Source organism: Myotis nattereri, assembly GCF_964212035.1.
Source record: "Myotis nattereri genome assembly, chromosome: X".
NCBI classification, from domain to species: Eukaryota; Metazoa; Chordata; class Mammalia; order Chiroptera; family Vespertilionidae; genus Myotis; species Myotis nattereri.
The window spans coordinates 22,871,687-22,891,587 of NC_138078.1; the positions used below are offsets into that span (position 1 = coordinate 22,871,687).

Genomic DNA, 19,901 nt, shown 5'->3' on the forward strand with positions numbered 1-19,901 from the left:
CCCTAAATGAACTGCCATTTGGAAAACTCATCTGGTTTTCAGTATTTTTCTTATTATAACTTTGAGAGAAAATATTTTTAAACCCAGTTGCCACTCTGCCTTCAGTAGCATACACTCTGCATCCTATGAAATTGGAAAAAGGAAGGAAAACAGTTCTCCAATTCTGTCATTAAACCAGTTTTACAGTTTGGGGGTATAACACAGTGTCCTTCACATAGGTAACATATTGGCATGTCTTCTTCACCATTAGGTTTTCTGAGTTCTTACTATGAGCCAGGTACTGTACTAACAACTCCACATGAATTAGTTCACTTAATATTACAGCAAGAATGTTAGAGATGCCCTGACTGGTTTGGCTCAGTAGATAGAGTGTCAGCCTGCGGACTCAAGGGTCCCGGGTTTGATTCCAGTCAAGAGCATTGTATCTTAGTTGCGGGCACATCCCCAGTGGGGGGTGTGCGGGGGGCAGCTGATCGATGTTTCTCTCTCATCGGTGTTTCTGGCTCTCTGTCCCTCTCCCTTCCTCTCTGTGGAAGGTCAATAAAATATATTTTTTAAAAAAAGAATGTTAGAGATGAGAAAATTAACAATCAGAAAGGTCAAGTGACTTCAAGGTAATTCAGTGACTCTGATTCCAAAACTTGTATGCTATAATAGTAATAATTATAACGGCGATAGTACCATTAGTTGGAACTTACATAGTGTTACCATGGGACTAGTACTGTTCCAAGTACTTACCATGTGTTTTGACTTACTTGTTCTAATAAACCAATATTTTAGGAACATTTATTATCCCCATTTTTTTCAGATGAAAGATTGAGGCATAGAGAGTTTAAATAACCTTGATCACACTTATATTCCCTGCAGGTTTGTGGACGAATGCTCTTTCTTTAAAATATTTTAGGATACCTTACCTTTGACTTTTGTTTACATTAGGATTCCCAAGGGAAAGATGTTTTGAGAATCCAAGCAATAATAGTACAAAGTAATTGCATGCTAGTAATTTAGTTTTTTAAATCATGATTCAGCATTATCTTCTATGTTTATTGCAAGATATAGTAAAGCCTAACTTTAAGCCATTTATAAAAGTTAATTTTAATAGGTTTGAAAACATTTATATAGGGACTTAACAAACAATATAAAATATCCTATAGTCGCAAAATATTTTTGTGAATGTCATGTGAAAAAATTACTTTTATTGTTCCTCATAAACAAGCTTTATCTCTATGTTCTCTTATTGGAACAGGGAACTGCAATGCTAATAATGCGCCTACCTGCAGGAGCTTCCATCTGGTGTTCAGGTCTTCCAGAATATTGAGGTTATATGGTGACAACTGAATGCCCAATGTGGTGAGTTGACGAGCAAGGTCATTGACGTGGCTTACATTCTCTTTAAGAGGCGCAATTTCTCCTCGAAGTGCCTGTGTGAAATAGTCAAGGGCAAATTGGAAGATGAGAATATTTAAAACAAAGAAACAGACATATGGGAACTATAAGATATTTTATTCTGTTTGGGGTGTAGTATCAGTGATATTAGCCCTATAATAGAGGTAGTATAACAATGAACATTTGTTAATGGGTAAAGAATAATATTTCTTGAGTAATTCTTAGATGTCTAATCCTGTGGTGAGCTCTGTCCACATGTAATTTGATTTTATTCCTACATAATAACCCTATGAGGTTAATACTTGGAGAATTCTCATTTTACACAGAGAAAACAAACTTAGAGAGATTAAACCTTGCCCAAGATTCCATGGGTCAAAATTGAGAAACCTGGGATACATACCCAGGTTTGCCTGTCTCCAGAGTGCTTATTATTTTTTTAAAATTTATCTTTATTGTTGAAAATATTACAGATGTACCTCTTTCTTCCCCATTGACATCCTCTACCCTGCCAGGCCTTCACCACACTATTATTTTTGTCCATGGGTTATGCATATATGCATATAAATGCTTATTTTTAACTATTATATTATATACCTCTCCAAAGAAGTTCTGGATTGGCAAAGTAATGGGAAAAATATGGTGCTGCTAGATTCCAAATTCTACTCATCTCACAACTAGATATAGATCTTTTTTTATAATAAAAAGATATACTCAGTCATAAAATATTACATTCATACTTTGCACCAACTACATAATAAATAGATTCATTTAGAGATTAGGGTATTTTGTCAAGTTTTAAGAATGACTTCCTGGTCTTTTGGTATTTTAGTCCTTGTAGCAATGACTTAAGAAGGCTCCCATGGGGCTTCTCAGCTGTCTCTAAAGCATTAGATTGGGATTCTCTGATGCAATACATCATGACAATCTGTTGAACAGAAGAACACTATGCAGATATGGGGAGGATATTACCATGCGTCATATCTACCCTATTGAGATGACATTTATGGATCTTTAACGTGATGTATGATGTCCAAATGTTCCAATGAGCAATTTCTAACGGACAAATTCCCTTACTTAGGAGAACAATTTGTGTAATATAATGTCTGTGCACAAGGATAGCATCATTTACTTGGCTATAGTGCTGTTTTAACTTGCTTGATCTGGGCATGTGTTATTTCTGTTTCCCTATGTTGATAAAATACATTGTTTACACTCACCTCATCTATAACCCTCCAGTTCATTGCCATTGCAAATGGAAGAAGCCCGTATGTAATTCTAAATAAGAATGTAATTATCCTTTCAAATCTACCTGAATATCTCACCACTAAAATGTGGTGGTACTGCGTAGAGTATAAGATTCTTATATAGTTCTTAGAAAACACAAGACACTGTGCTAATCTCTCTGCTGAACTCATAGTTTCTTTTAAAGTGGTCATTAAAAATATTAAAAGATCATGGGGTTTCTTTTGAGAAATACTCTGGAATTAGTGGTGATTGTGGCACAACCTTGTGAATATGCTAAACACTGCTGAATATTACACTTTAAAAGGGTGAATTTTATGGTATGTGAATTACATATCCATAAAAATTAAAACAAAGAAAAAAAAAAGACACACTTCTGACTGAACACATACATACAACAATTCTATGTGATGTATGCATCTTTATTCAACTTCATGTCAGTGGAATGTCATAGGAATCAGTCTAAAACTGAAAGTTTTTATAGGGATTGATAGTAAATATTACTTTATTTCCTTATAAGTGAATGATGCATAATAATTTTGTTTTGCATAATATAAATGTTGGAAAACAGATTTCTTAAATGACAATGGAGAAACCTAGATAAGGACAACCATTACAAAATGGAATCAATCTCTTCTGGATAATAACGTGTTGGTAGTAACCACTAATAAATATCATATGAGTGTCGTAAGTGGGAAACCAGGCATAATCTGACAATGCTGCAGATTAAACCTCTATGCTAATCACCTGCCTTCACTAGTGTGGCTCTCAGCCATTAAGTTGAGTATCCATCTTAGTTAAATCATATCTAGATTTCAGCTCTCTTTGGATTACATAATCTACATGTTCAAATGTCTCTTTTTAGAACACTAGAGGCCTGATGCATGAAATTTGTGCAATAGTAGGCCTTCTTTCCCTCGGATGCCGGCAATGGCTTCCCTCCATCTGCCAGCAGGCACTCAGGACCCGGGCTTCCCTCACAGTCCCAGCTTTGTCTGGAAGGTCATCTAGAAGGACGTCTGGAAGGATGTCTGGTCAAATTAGCATATTACTCTTTTATTATTATAGATTTTGATTTTCACTTTCTGCCCCAAAGTCCTGGGCACATATTTTAATCCTACATCAATGCTTTGGAGCAGTGGTTCTCAACCTTACTAATGCTGCGACCCTTTAATATAGTTCCTCATGTTGTGGTGACCCCCAATTTCATTGTTACAAATTGAACATAATTAAAGCATAGCGATTAATCACAAAACAATATGTAATTATACATGTGTTTTCTGATGGTCTTAGGTGACCCCTGTGAAAGGGTCATTCGACCCCCAAAGGGATCGCGACCCACAGGTTGAGATCCGCTGCTTTGGAGGTGAAAGGGATTAAAAAACAAGTTCCAGCAATCATAATTAATCACAACACTCACTTTCCCTTCCTCTCTCCTCCCCTCCTCCTCCTCCTCCTCCTTCTTATTCCTCTCTCTCTCTCTGTCTCTCTACACCCCCACCCCTCACTATCATAGGATCTTATGGCTTCTTTTTTATACTCATACTAGAGGCCCAGTGCATGACATTTGTGTACTGGAGGGGGGATCCCTCAGCCCGGCCTGTGCCCTTTTGAAGTCCAGGGAGCAGGCCTAAGCCAGCAGGTGGACTTCCCCCAAGGGGTCCTTAGCGCTGCCTCGGAGGTGGGAGAAGCTCCCGCCACCACCACTGCACTCACCAGCTCTGAGCCTGGCTTCTGGCTGAGTGGTGCTCCCCCTGTGGGAGCGCACTGACCACCAGGGGGCAGCTCCTGCATTGAGCGTCTTTCCCCTGGTGGTCAGTGTGTGTTATAGTGACTGGTTATTCTGCCATTCAGTCAGTTTGCATATTAGGGTTTTATTATATAGGCTCTGGCAATTATAATAAAAATTCTCTTAACTAATTTCCACTTAAGACTCACCAGTTTAGCCAGAGTCTTTATTCCTCTGTGAAATACACTGTCTGGGGCCTCTACCAACCTCTAAATAGAATGTTAGAAGTATCTGTTAGTATGCATGTTCATCAGCTCTCATTAGTTGTCAGACGTGTTCTCAAATGTGTTTTTGCCAGTTAATGTTGCAATTATATGATTTAAATATTTTTCTAACCAAAGAAACATGTCTGAAATGAGTTATTATTTCTATGAAAACCAGGAAAGTTCCTTAAAAATTAAAAGAAGGACTGTTGAATTGGAGTGGACAATACTGTAAAAAATTGGTAAAATAATCTAAAAAATTTAGAAGGATTCAGCATTTAGAATAATTCTCATGTTTCCTGATGCATTCTGCCTACATTAAAGAAACTGGAAATCAAAAGTTTGCATTATCAGTGCAATTCATGGAGAACTCTAATCAGTGAATCTACACTCAAAGAAAAAAACTGTCACACAATATTAAAACATTGATGGCTATTTTAGGATGGAATAAAATGTTTAAAAAATATGTTTAATGGTTCCCTGATTTAACTGTCTTTTTCAATTAGTGGTTAACACTAGGTCCTAATTGAATTGGAATAAAGAGCATCCTATCTAATAATAGACAAACATGGTAATTGACTGTACCTTTGCTACACTCCCATTGGCTAATCAGCACAATATGCAAATTAACCACCAACAAAGATGGAAGCTAATTTGCATACCGCAGGCAGGGTGGGACAGCACCATCCCACCTGCCCTGCCACCATCCGGGCCTGCTATCTGTGACCCGGGGTGGCAGGCGTCTGTTTGTGACCCGACCCGGGGCGGCCGGGCGGTGCAGCAGTGATTGGCCAGTCCGCCTGGCCTCATCCGGGCATCCCGTGTGCGACCCGACCTGGGATTGAGCTTCCCTCCATCTGCCAGCAGGCACTCAGGACCCGGGCTTTCCTCACAGTCCCAGCTTTGTCTGGAAGGTCATCGAGGGATTGGGCCTGCCATCTGCCACCTGGGGAGTGGGCCTAAGCCAGCAGGTGGTTATCTCCTGAGGGGTCCCGGACTGTGAGAGGGCACAAGTGGGGCTGAGGGACACCCCCCCCCAACCCCCTCCCTGGCCAGTGCACAAATTTTTGTGCACCGGGCCTCTAGTCTATTATATACTTATAAAAATAATATATTTTTATTGATTTCAGAGAGGGAGAGGGAGAGAGATAGAAACATCAATGATGAGAGAGAATCATAAATTAGTTGCCTCCTGCATGCCCTCCCCCGCTTCAGGGGACTGAGTCCACAACTTAGGCATGTGCCCTGACCAGGAATTGAACCGTGACCTCCTGGTTCGTAGGTTGACACTCAACCACTGAGCCACACCGGCTGGGCTAAACTTTTACTGCTACTGTTTTACTGACATTACTACTGCTACTATGATTAATTAAGGATACCCCCCCCATAGGTCTAGTTGAACTTGAATGCCTAAATTTCTGTTAAGATAAATAGAGCCTTGGAGAGAAGTTAGTTGATAAAGAGACAACTTGGTGTAAGGTTCAGTTTGGGCAGATATTGTGATGGGCATGAACAGACTGAAGAACTTTAACCAGCAAGAAATCATTGTAAGGTCACTAAATACATAAGGATGGAGGAAAGGAGATAACTGGTGGCAGAAACAAAAAGAAGATAAAAAAGGGGCAGGAGAGTATCCAAGTCATTTTGGCATTTGACTTAGGTTCTGGGGGCAGCTCCATAGTACCCGAGGATGGCTATGGATTGTCAATGCCTAGAAGTGTACATAACAAAAACTAGAGCCCCCTCAACTCTGAATCATAGGACATTCTATATAAAGAGTGAATACAGGTACCGTGTCATTTCAATGGGTGTGACTTTGGGTTTGGCTATATTTTAAACCCAAATATAGTGCTGCTAATATTATACAATATAAATTAATATTTAAATTATTAAACACTAAACAAAATGCCAAAACGTATAGTTAACTCTGAGCAACATGATGTGCTATTAAGATACTACCAAAATTTCATTAGATTTTATTCTAGTTTGAAAGCAGTGAGAAAATATCGAAGGGAGCGATTATACTGTGGGTTTTCTTGGAATCACTTAAACATCTGGAATATGTTCTCCATGAAAGAGCAAACTAAGTCTAATTTTATTATGACTAGTTTCAAGCAGGCAGAATTTTCACTTCATTAAATGTTGTCTGATTATAGATATAAAAGCACTGATTTAGAATGATATATTAGTCTGATATGTCAAGTTTTTCTTCTTTTTATGAAATTAAATTGCCTGTCAGGTCTTTGCTTATCGTTATGTAGTTAAAGATTTGTTCAAATGTGGATTTATAATTGTAGTCATTATCCACTTTGAAACAAAAGAAAGGAATGGTCTATTAACAAAGGAAGCAGTTTTGACTAGATATTCAAGGGATAATTCCACAAGGCACAGAAAAAAGTCAATGTGGAGGACTGGAAAGAGTAAGTTGATTCACTTCTATTTTGAGGGCATCTAATTCCTCTATGAACTGTGAAGTGAAGGGATCAAAATTCTGCCACCCTGAAGCTGCTTTTTTGGGGATACTTATTTAAGCTGTTTATTAAGAAACAAAAGACTCAGAAAGAACCCTTTTCTGCCTAAGAGATTCAGACAGAGAAACCTGCTACAGGATGGAGAGTTTAGGATGTCCCCTTAGCCTAATTTGCATTAAGTATGGTAAAGAAGAGGGTTTCAGGCAGGTGCCTGCTGGCTAGATACCCTTGTGTCCTGCTGCTTTTGAGTCTTCTAGCAAGGATTTGCTTGCCAGGTGTGTTCCCCTCTTCCTCAACAACCTGAAAATCACACATTCTCACTTCAGAAATGTAATATTCCATTTCCCCCCTTTTCTCCTTTGTCCAAAAATGTGTCATATATCCAATGTTGCCTCACTGTCTTGGGAATTTTCATGCTTATGTGAATTCCCCACGTGCATGTATTAACGTTTGATTTTTCTCTTGTTAATCTGTGTCTATTAATTTGATGGTTGGCCCAGACAGAAGAACTTAGAAGGTGGGAGGAAAAGTATTAATATTTTTTAGCACCCACAGAAGCAACAGAGTTGGCATAAAATTGATATGTAACCAATATTCATATTATGTAAATAGGAGTTAAGGGTAAGTGGGAACATTTGAATTAGTTGTGATAGAGGTTGTGCGATGGATTTGACCTAAGAAACTAGCAAGGTTTCCAGGCATATTGAGGGCCCATTTGAGGCCAAGGACTCACATATTTTAGCCAAACCAATCTGCCCAATTTTCTCTTTCTCTAGGTGTCCCATGCAAACATGGAGAAAACACTTGGTTCAGGGGTTTTGTCAGGTGGCTGTGGCACAAACACTTAGGGACAAGGGAGTTTAAATTTTAGCTGGAATGTAATTGGAAAACAGACTGTGGAGTCTAAACTGGATTAGGAAGAAAGTGAAGCAAGATAAGGCTTGGAGATGGAGAGAAAATAACAGGGGTAAGTGATGGAGGTTCAAGACAATCCAAGAAAGACCATAGCAGGAGTAGCTGTACAAGCAAGCAAGAAGGAGAAGAAACTACAACGCTTGAATTAGCGCTGCCATTTTTGAGTTACAAATTGTGTGATATATATATCACACACATATCTAGGGTTATATTTATATATCAATGGTGCTACTTAAAGTCTGAAAAATTTCCCTTCTAAGCAGTATTAAACATTCTTCCTGAAAACTCAACCTACTAATTTATAAAGGTCCTATTTCACTTACTAGGAATTTGAAATTAGTAGGGTCTGATGATGAAATGCTATTCTAGGGCTATATGCACTGTCATTCTAGAGCTATATGCACTGTGCAGAGAAATTCACATTATGAATGCTACTTAAAAAATGAAGTAGTGACTAACTGCATTTCTCTCTACAATGAAACTTTACTGAACAAATGTTTGTGGACAAAATCCATTGAAAAATAGGCTAAAAAGAGGAGGTACTAGGAAAAGTCCCAGGATTCTTCCTGTTGTAGTAGTGAGAAGCTGAGGGGGAGGAAATGGAAATCATGTCCACAAATACAGGTTTTAATACTGATACTGGGTCTCGTATATATGTCTCACAGAAGGCCTTATAGGGTCCAGGTACCCAGGATTTGGGGCAGGTACAACCCAGCTGGGTTTGCAGATTCTGCATTTTTGGATAGTTATATCATACAGATGAGAGTGAGTGCCCATCACTGGGGCCAAGATGGTCAAAGGCTATATTCTGCTTTGCCCAGAGGATCAGAGATCTACTGGAACCTTTAAAATGCCTGGAAGGGGAGAAATAAGCTGCTCAAATGTGGTTGAACCAATAACAAAGGAATATAAGATAAGATGTAGGCAAGCTTTTCATGTTTCACTGTTGTCTGTAATTTTTGGTTCTTTATTCTGGTTGTTTCCCTGCCTGGTGTGGTACACAGGATGTTCAGTTTTTGTCTCTGAATGCCTCCTGCCTCCTGCTGGGTTTCAGAGAAGCAGAATCTGAGTGCTTTTAAGAGAAGGAGAGTGAGAAAAGCAGGAGGACAGGATCAGATAGGTAAGCAAAGATGCGGCCTCTGCTGGAGACCAGCATCAGCCTGGTCCCATAGGGAGCTCTGGAGCACAAATTATACCATAGTTGGCCTGTCTTGAGACAAGGGGTTTATCCTGTTCTACCTCAATGTCATTCAGTTTTTGCCACTAGCTGCTCTCTATCAGTCTCAGAGAAGGTGTGGTGTAAATTCCCAGGCAAGGTGGCTTCCTTTTGGCTGTGAAAGTTTTCCTGGAAAAGAGTGCAACTATGAGTCTCTAGCAGCCAACACAGAGTTGCTGGGGGATTAAGTGCATTAGTCTAGTCAAGGAATCAGGCTGAGGAGCCCAGAGTATCCACTACATAGACTAACTTTATCCATTTCTCCAATCTCCTTTACCCTTAGACTTCAAATGTCAGGTCCTTTTTATCTATCTATCTATCTATCTATCATCTATCTATCTATCTATCTATCTATCATCTATCTAACTATCTATCTATCTATTCTTATAGATTTTTATTGATTTCAGAGAGGAAGGGCGAGGGAGAGAGAGATAGAAACATCAATGATGAGAACCATTGATTGGCTGCCTCCTGCATGCCCCCTACTGGGGATTGAGCCCACAACCAGGGCATGTGCCCTCGACTGGAATTGAACTCAGGGCCCTTCAGTCCGAAGGACAACGCTCTATCCACTGAGCCAAACCAGCCAGGGCTGTCAGGTCCTTTTTAAAAAAATATATTTTTATTGACCTCAAAGAGGACGGAAGAGGGAGAGAGATAAAAACATCAATGATGAAAGTGATTCATTGATTGGCTGCCTCCTGCACACCCGACACTGGGGATCGAGCCCCCAACCTTGGCATGTGCCCTGACTGAGAATAGAACCGTGACCTCCTGGTTCATAGGTCAATGTTCAACCACTGAGCCACACCGGCCAGGCAGATACTTTTATTTTTTCTTGCAAGAGGCTTATCTTATTACTGTCATTATGGGGCTATCACAGATTTTCCACAAACCTGAGATATACCATTCTTGCCATAAGATCAAGTTCTTCATTTCTGCCAAATACTGAGGGATTTTTATGTGGAGTTAAGACCCAGGGTGTAGTTTGCAGATTGAATGAGTACATCAATTTGCCTTTAGTGTCACTTTTTGCCTCTGGTGGAGACATTCTCGACAATAAATTATGCCATTGAAACATGTACTATTTTTAAATAGAGATGCGGCTGCATTCCATTCCAGCATCCGTTTTTATGGTGAGAGCCTGAAGGCAAAATATTATGCTGTTTCTTTCCATTGTCTTCCTTGCATTCAGATTTCAAGGCAATTCTTGTACAGTTTCATATTTGGACATGATCACTTTTGACGAGCAAAGTGAATAAGGACATAAATAATGAAACCGATTCAGAACTAATGACCTAGATGTAGCATAATCAGGATGACTTAGAGTAGGTTAAGTAAAAAAAATACAACCACCAGATTTTAGGAAAACAATATGAACTTTGAAGGCATGACAAAATTTGGTGCTTTTATTGCCTAAGCAATTTTCGGTAATTATATTTTAACTATGGTTTCCCCTCAGAGTCACCACAGTTCCAAATTTATGGCACTAAGAGAATAGCTATTAACTGCAGTATTTTTTCCCATAGAGAATGCTTATGTTTTTATGAAAAATTATCTTTTTTCTTTTTGTATTATTAAAAAAGAATGCACACCCAAACACAAAAACATAAATTATTTAAAATTTTTTTCTATTTACATCCATCATGGTTCTTCATGTTTTAGGACATGGCTTCACTATGAAGCTTATAACCCCAACATTGTTCAAATTAAAGCTGAATTCTAGTTTTACCACACTAAGTGCCCTGCTTCTTTCTTTTCTGTTCATGCTGTTCATTTTGCCTTCCCAAATATAAATTGGAAATGAGGAGAAGGACAGAACTGGACACAAAGGAAAGGCTTTTACTTATAAGAACAAGTTGTACACACATTAGTTACTTTAATTTCCTTGGAAACTTGTTTTATAATCCTAACTCTGACTGCTAATTATTTCCCCTTTAGAGAAAAAAAAAGAAGCAAACAATCTCCCCCAAAATAACCCCCCCCCAAACATTTCAAGCTATTCACAGCTTTCTAATGACACAATTAAAAAGGCAGTTCATGAATGCTTTACAGAGGCTAAATGCAAAATATGCACAATTAAAATAAAAAGTTCTAACGAGTGTAAATAAATCACTTAAGCAGTTCATGTGTTTAGGCTGTTAAGGAAACAGAAGAAATGCCAATATTTCTTTCTGACAAAATTTAATTATATGTGACAAAAGTTCAAGCAAAATAGCAGTTAATGAAATCTGTTTACTTATTTAAGAATAAGTAACAATCCATAAACCACTTAAAACATCAACCACAAGGACATTGATATTAAAATTAAGGAGTTATTTTAGACAGATTAAGTTTTAGATTTCACAGGTTTTTTGAATTTGCAAAAGTTTCTGCAAGTCTGAAATGTTCACGGTCTGTGCCCACATTTGCCACCACCATTGCCCTTGCCTAGGGGGACTGTCTTTCTCTCAACCTTCCCAACCAGACCTCTGTCTAAGGCAGTGGTTCTCCAACAATAGCCTGCATCATAATCATAAACCGTTTGTTTACACAGAGATTTCTGAGTTCCACCCCAGTGTTTTTGATCCAGTAGGTCCAGAATGGGCCTAAGAATTTGATATTTTTTAACAAGAATTTAAAAGATGCTGTGTTCCTAGAACTCAGCAAGCTTTTCCTTCCTTCCTTCCTTCCTTCCTTCCTTCCTTCCTTCCTTCCTTCCTTCCTTCCTTCCCTCCTTCCTTTCTTTTTCTTTCTTTCTTTCTTTCTTTCTTTCTTTCTTTCTTTCTTTCTTTCTTTCTTTCTATGTTTAAAAAATGTTAATATTCTTTTATATATTACATTTCTAAAAAATTGAATTTCTTTAAAGAAGTAAAATAAAGCTTCCAAAAACTTGAAAATTGTTTTCCAAAGTTGATTGTATCATTCTACACTAGCCATTTATGGAAGTTCTAGTTGCTTCACATGATTGTCAATACTGTGGTCACTGTTTTTAAATTTATTCTGTTTTAAATGTTAATTTCCTCAATAACTAGTGATGCTGAACATCTATTCATGTATTTGTTTGCCATCTATGTGTCTTCTTTGGTGAAATGTCAGATCTTTCACCCATTAAAAAATGGGTTGCTTGTTACCTTATTATTTAGTTATGAGTCCTTTCTATATTCCAGATATGTCTCTTGTCAGATAAATGTTTTGCAGATATTTTTCTCCCAGGCTTTGGCTTGTCTTTTTTTATTTTTGTAGCATCTTTTGAGGAGTGAGTTTTAATTTGTGATGAAGTAAATTTATTGATTTTTAAAAAAGTGTCCTTTTTGTGTGCCATTAAGAAATAACTGCCAAACCCAGGTTCATTCAGATCCCCAAGGTTATTCTTGATTTTGACCCTTTGTGCATGCTGTTCCCTCAGCCTGGAGTTTTACATTTTTGCTCTCTGCCTCACTGGCTTCTATTCATATACCTCAGATCTCAGTTAATGTGACCGTGAAAGCAAGCCCAACCCTGGCTGCCCAAAGTAAAGCAAGCTCCCCGCTATTTTTCTCACTCTCAGCACCTTATTTTCCTTCTTAGCACTGATCACAATTTATAAGTGCATATCTATTTGCCTACTTGTTAATTCATTGTCTCCATTCCCAAGACCCTAATCTTCATTAAGGCAATTCTACATTATTTTTTTCCCCAGGATATGCCTGCACCAAGTACATGATAATCCCTCAATATATTTTTATTAAAAATAAACACTCAAGAGAATTAGGCATTTTTATATTAATCACTAAAAACTTTAGACCAGCAGCTATCCTCAAATTGCTTCATAAACATAGCTCATTGCCTTTAGGTTCCAAATCTAATTTATTTATTTTCTGTTGGGACATGTGCTGATTTTTAAGGTCTCTCTAACCCTCTGAGCAAGAATGTAACATTCCAGCTTTTGGTACCAACTAGAGAGCTTTTTGGTACCAACCAGAGAGTTTTCATGAAAATAGAGCCAGTGGAAGAAAAGGGGGAGTGATCTATTTAAGGAAAATATGTTCTTCTGGTGGTGATACATTTGGTGTAGCCTTCTGGGGGGCATTTTCCAAGACTTAAAAAACATGAAAATATTTATATAGAAAAAGATGACAAGACTAAAATACTAGGGTTTCCATGGAGAGTTGTATAGTGGCCTGGTCAAGAGGACACAGAGGGCTGAAATCCAGCCTGGGTTCCATTACAGAATTGGTGCATTTTGGCTCAGGCTGAGGATCTCTTTGAAGAAAGAGGTACCTTTTTCTCCAGTAGCCAAAGAGGTGTTTGCAGGAATTGGCATTATATGGGGTTGAGATTACAGGTGATCTCTCTCTCTCTCTCTCTCTCTCTCTCTCTCCCTTCACTTTTGGGATTTCCCACTAAAGAAAGACTTCATTTGCAAATATTTTCCATGCATTTCCACTTGTGTAAAAATGGGGAAAGTAACATAGACACATCAGGCCTGTTGTAAAGACAAATGAGAAGGCCAAGTCTATTTTTCCTTCTTTTACTACATCTATAACCAGTTAAGTGCTGTGTCAGGCAACATGGAGAAAAAAAGGTCACATGAGGTCCTACTCAGTCTAGTTCAGGGAGACTCTGCAAAGCAGATGATGATAAGCTAGTTCATCCATGAGAGAGCCAGAGACTAAGATCCTTTCTTCGGTAGCTGCATCTTTGGAGCCAACTTGTAATATTACCCTGGGGAAACCTGTCTTTCCTCACTCTTTTATTATGTAACTCGGTATTTTAAAAAATTTTAATTAAAAATATTTATTGTTGAAAGTATTACATATTGCCCTGTTTTTCCCCATTGACCTCTTGTAGCCTGCCCCTAGCCCACACCCAAGACCTTCACCACCCTATTGTATGTGTCCATGAGTTATGCATATATGCATATAAGCTCTTTGGTTGACCTATTCCTATCCATCCCGGCCTTCCCTCTGAGATTCCACAGTCTGTTCCATGCTTCCATGTCTCTGGATCTATTTTGTTCATTGGTTTACTTTGTTCATTAGGTTCTACACATGAGTGAAATCATCTGATATTTGTCTTTCTTTGACCAGCTTATTTCACTTAGCATAATACTCTCCATGTTGTTGAAAATGGTAAGAAATCCTTTTTTTTTTTTTTTACTGCTGCATAGTATTCCATGGCGTAAACGTATCATAGCTTTTTTATCCACTCATCTCCTAATGGGCACTTGGGTCATTTCCATAACTTGGCTATTGTAAATAGCACTGCTATGAACACAGGGGTGCATATATTCTTTCTGATTGGTGTTTCCAGATTCTTAGGATATATTCCTAGAAGTGGGATCAGAAGGTCAAATGGTAGTTCAATTTTTAATTTTTTGAGGAAACTCCATACTGTTTTCACAGTGGCTACACCAGTCTGCATCCCCACTAGTAGTGTACTATATACTAGGGTTCCCTTTTCTCCACATCCTCACCAACACTTGTCATTTATTGATTTGTTGATGTAGCCATTCTGACAGGTGTGAGGTGATACCTCATTGTTTTAATTTGCATCTCTCTGATGATCAGTGGCTTTGAGAATTTTTTCATATGTCTCTTGGCATCTGTATGTCCATTGTGGAGAAGTGTCTATTTATGTCCTTTTCCCATTTTTTAGTCTTACTTTTGTTAAGTTATATGAGTTCCCTATATATTTTGGAAATTAACTCCTTATTGGATGTATCTTTGGCAAATATGTTTTCCCATGCAGTGGTCTCTCTTTTCATTTTGTTGATGGTTCCTTTTGCTGTACAGAAGATTTTTATTTTGATTTAGTTCCATTTGTTTATTTTCTCTTTAGTTTCCTTTGCCCTAGGACTGTGGTCGGCAAACTGAGGCTCGTGAGCCACACGTGGCTCTTTGGCCCCTTGAGTGTGGCTCTTCCTAAGCCTTAGGAGTACCCTAATTAAGTCAATAACAATGTACCTACCTATATAGTTTAAGTTTAAAAAATTTGGCTCTCAAAAGAAATTTCAATCGTTGTACTGTTGATATTTGGCTCTGTTGACTAATGAGTTTGCCAACCACTGCCATAGGAGATGTGTCTATAAACATAATAGAGTACTGGTACACGAAATTTGTGCACGGGTAGGGTCCCTGGGCCTGGCTGGCTATCAGGGCCTTCCTTCCCCCGGCTGTAGGCTGGGGCCTTTTTTTGTTCTGAACAGTCAAACTCCCAGTCATTCAAACTCCCGAAGGGACAATTTGCATATTAGCCTTTTTATTATATAGGATTGCAATGAGAGATGTCTGAGATTTTGTTGCCTATGGTTTCTTCTAAGATTTTTATGATCAGAAAACCTGAATAGGCTGATCCTACTAATGAAATTGAAGCAGTAATAATAAAAAAAACTTTCAGCAAACCAAAGCCCTGGTCTGGACAGCTTCACAGGGGAGTTTAACAAAACATTAAAAGAAGAATTAACACTTATTCTCGTCAAACTATTCAGAAAATTCAAGAGGAAGGAATACTTCCAAACTCTTTCTATAAGGCCAGCAGTACCCTAATTCCCAAACCAGATAGATGCTACAAAGAAAGAGAATTACAGGCCAATATCTCTGATGAACATAGATGCTAAGATCCTCAACAAAATATTAGTAAATCAGATTCAGCAATACATTATATAGATCATACACCATGACCAAATGGGATTTATATCAGGGATGCAAGGCTGGTACAATATTCAAAAATAAATAAATGTGATACATCACATGAACAAATTGGGAGACAAAAATCACATAACCATATCAATCGATGCAGAAAAAGCATTCAACAAAATCCAACACCCTTTTTTGATAAAAATTTTCAGCAAAGTGGTAATAGAGGGATCATACCTCACCATAATAAAAGCCATATATGACAAACCTACAACCAACATCATACTCAATGGGCAAAACCTAAAACCATTTCTCCTAAGAACAGGAACAAGAAAGTGGATGCCCACTTTCACCACTCTTGTTCAACATAGTATTGGAAGTCCTAGCCATAGCAATAAGACAAGAAGAAAAAACAAAAGGCATCCAAATTGGAAAGGGGAAAGTAAAACTGTCATTATTCACAGATGACATGATATAGTACATAGAAAACCATAAAGACTCCATCAAAAAACTAATAGATTTAATAAATGAATTTGGCAACATGGAAGGATACAAAATTAACACCCAAAAATCTATGGCATTTTTATAAACAAATGATGAACTCTCAGAAAGAGAAACTAAAAAAATCTATCCCATTTATGATTGCAACAAAAAATTAAGATACTTAGGAATAAAATTAACCAAGGAGGTAAAAGACCTGTACTCAGAAAAGTAGAGGAAAATGAAAAAAGAAATAGAGGAAGATGCAATCAAGTGGAAGAATATACCATGTTCATAGATTGGTAGGATCAATATCATTAAAATTTCCATACTACACAAGGCAATCTAAAGATTTAATGCAATCCCTATTAAAATACCAATGGCATATTTCACAGATCTAGAACAAATACTCCAAACATTTATATGAAACCAAAAAAGACCCTGAATAGCCGCAGCAATCTTAAGAAAGAAGAGCACAGCTGGAGTTCTCACAATACCAGATATCAAGTTATACTGCAAAGTCACTGTACTCAAAACTGACTAGGACTGACACAAGAACAGGCATATAGATCAATGGAACATAACAGAGAATCCAGAAATCGACCCAAGCCACTATGCTCAATTAATATTTTACAAAGTAGGCAAGAATATACAATGGAGTAAAGACAGTCTCTTCAATAAATGGTGTTGGGAAAATTGGACAGGTACATTAAAAAAATGAAAGTGGACCACCAACTTATACCAGACACAAGAATAAACCCCAAATAGATACAATATTTAAATGTAACTCATGAAACTATCATGTAACTTTGTAAGGTCTCCCTGAACTAGACATTGGGATGTGGGTCCATGAAACTGATAAAGGAAGATAAAGCATGGTAGGAGGAGGAAAGATATTTGTCCAGAGCTTGAGCAAACGGTAAGAGGTAAGAAAGCTTAATGTGTTTGGGAAAGAGCAAACAGTCTTTAATAAGGTGAAGCATAAAACACAGGGCAGTTGTGGAAGATAAATCATGAGCATTTTTTTGGAGCAAGATTGTGGTGGATTTAGATGAGCTGGACTGTGCAATGCAGACGATAAGTTTCTGCAAAGGGTTATGGCATATTCTCTCCACAACTCTTTTAAATTTAATTACTACTCACTTGCAAACACTTATTTCATATCAATTATGTACTATGCATTTATGTACTATGCACATATCTTCTGGGAAAATGGAACTCTCAACAGACTCAGAGTCTTTAGCAGGCACACACAATTTAGTGGTTACTAAAAAACAATGTAATCACACTATGAGAAGTTGTGTCATGGGGTTTGGATAGTGAAAAGAAGGGTGCTGAGGCAGGTCACGAGAGATTCCCTGAGTAGATTAGGTGAATGAAGTCATCCATAGAGGGCAACAATAGAAAAAGAATGTTCACCTGGGTGCAGCATGTTCAACTGGAAAATTTAAAATAGATCAATGTAAGCCTGTGGTCATTTTGGAAAGGAGAAAGAAGTGACAATGGGTGTTTGTAGGTTCAGGCAAGAAGTAAGATTGGCCAGAAACTGGATGGTGTCAAATGGGAGAAAATTATCTGTAAAATAAATTTTGAAAGTCTTATGTATGTGAAAGAGCATTTCCCCTCTTCCTTTGTGCATACTTATTCACCATTCAAAAAAAATCTTATTGAGCGACTATTATATGCTAGGGAATGCTCACGCACTAGGGACACAGAGCAGGGCACAAAACAGACCAAGTTCTTATTATTGTGCAGCTTAACTCTAATGTATATAACTAATTTAATGTAAATGATGATTGTTATTACACAGGCTTATAAAGGCTTACAAATTTCATAGCTATAAAATGCAACATTTTGGTGAAGAAAATGCAGGACAAAGTATGGTACTGTATATAGTAGTTTACCAAGAGACTCTTTTTCCACTAAAACAAATTAAGCTACCTCTGTATGTATAAATCATGAATAATAAAGGAATCTAGGGTTGTGAATCAACCTGTGCAATATGCTACACCCAGTTTGCTTTATACTGGGCACATTGATTTAATTTTAGGTCTATAGGGAAGGCACTCACTATTAAAACAAAATGGATTGTTGTTGATTTGATTTCCCATTCAATGTATTATCAACTTAGACATACTGAAGCAGAACTGAATCAGAGATGAATATACATTTCCTAAGAGCTGAGATAAATATAGTTAAATGAAAGAGGGCTGAAAAGGATTATAAAATGCCCTTCAATATCCACTTTTACTTTCAGATTATTGTAGCTCCTGATTTTAATAAACATTTTTATTTAGTTTTTCCAAAGTCCTTTTCTATCTTAAAAATTGAACAACAGATGAACAAGATATTCGACTACTTAAAGTCAAATAAAATGGGCATAAACTGGATTTTTTCATTAAAATCTATGCAATAGCATGTTTAAAGTTAGATTGATAAATTTTTTATAATGATTCATTTTAATTTAATCATATTCTTAGCCTGAAAACAAAGTCTTATGTATTAATTCCAACCAATGTACCCCTCCAGATATATTAGTGGTTATTATTTTAACCTCAATGTATGTATGAGTGTGAGAGAAATCTAGCTTCTTAAGTGGGGTCAAGAGTTTATTCAGGTTTTCATTTTTTTATTATATAATGAGTTTTACTTTAAAATATTCCTTGAGTTTTTCTGATCACATCGTGAGGCGAGGCCTAAATTCATAACCTGTTATGTTCTGTTATGACAACTGTTATGATAATGTCCATTTGAAAACATGCAAATGATGAATAAATTACTACTTACACAAATGTGTCCACATGTCAAGTTGTCTAATCAATGTACTCAAATGTTATTTAAAAAAAAAATTCAAAGTCATTGGCCAAATCTAACCTTTATAAAAGTGATTAGTATTTAACTATCAAAAATATCAAACTTTAATAGCAATAGAATTTTTTTCTTTTTCAGAAAGGGAATATGACAGTATTCTCAAAAATCTGTGGGAATGATTCTGTATTGATTATAGAAGAATACTATTTCAGTTGAAAAAAGGGCTTAAAATCTTTAAAGATAATTTTTTCACTAAGAATTCAAGTTTTTTTTGAAAGTCAAAGTGGGTCAGATTTTGCTAAGACCCATCTTGCATATGACATTCAACCCCAAACCCCAGGCTATTTTAACACTGAGACAATCTTGAAAACCTCTTCCCTCAACCTTTATAACAAAATGTCAGGGTGGCTCCACAGGTAATATTTTATTCACTGCTGTAAGCCAAAGGATCAATAGAACTTATGCTCATTTATTTAGCTTATATTTCTTTTAACCTTATGCTTTATTGGATGCACAAAATCGTTATATTGGGTAATGCTTGTGGGTGATTCTAGTTTGGGGTTTCTGTAGGTTGAAAACCATGAACCATTCTCTGTCCCTACTAGAAATATGTGGAAACCAATAGCCAGCTGATAAGTAGTAGGTGAAATTAGTGAAATGTTGTTGCATTTGGGTCAGACAAGAGCCTTAAACCACAGGGCAATTAAATGGGTATTATGTAATGAGACCTGATAGGATTTAGATTCACAGCAATTGTACAGATTCAAATTGAGTGAAAATATTTTAAAG

General features: G+C 37.3%; 1 protein-coding gene across 2 annotated transcripts in view; it reads right to left on the reverse strand.

The window, feature by feature from the left end:
- DMD (dystrophin) overlaps positions 1 to 19,901 on the reverse strand; it is a 2,781,977-nt gene that overhangs the window by 410,336 nt on the left and 2,351,740 nt on the right. For both annotated transcript variants that reach the window (XM_081115404.1, XM_081115406.1), the window contains one exon: positions 1,275 to 1,421. In XM_081115404.1, coding sequence (XP_080971530.1) covers positions 1,275 to 1,421 — 147 coding nt within the window. The remainder of the gene's footprint in view (positions 1 to 1,274; positions 1,422 to 19,901) is intronic.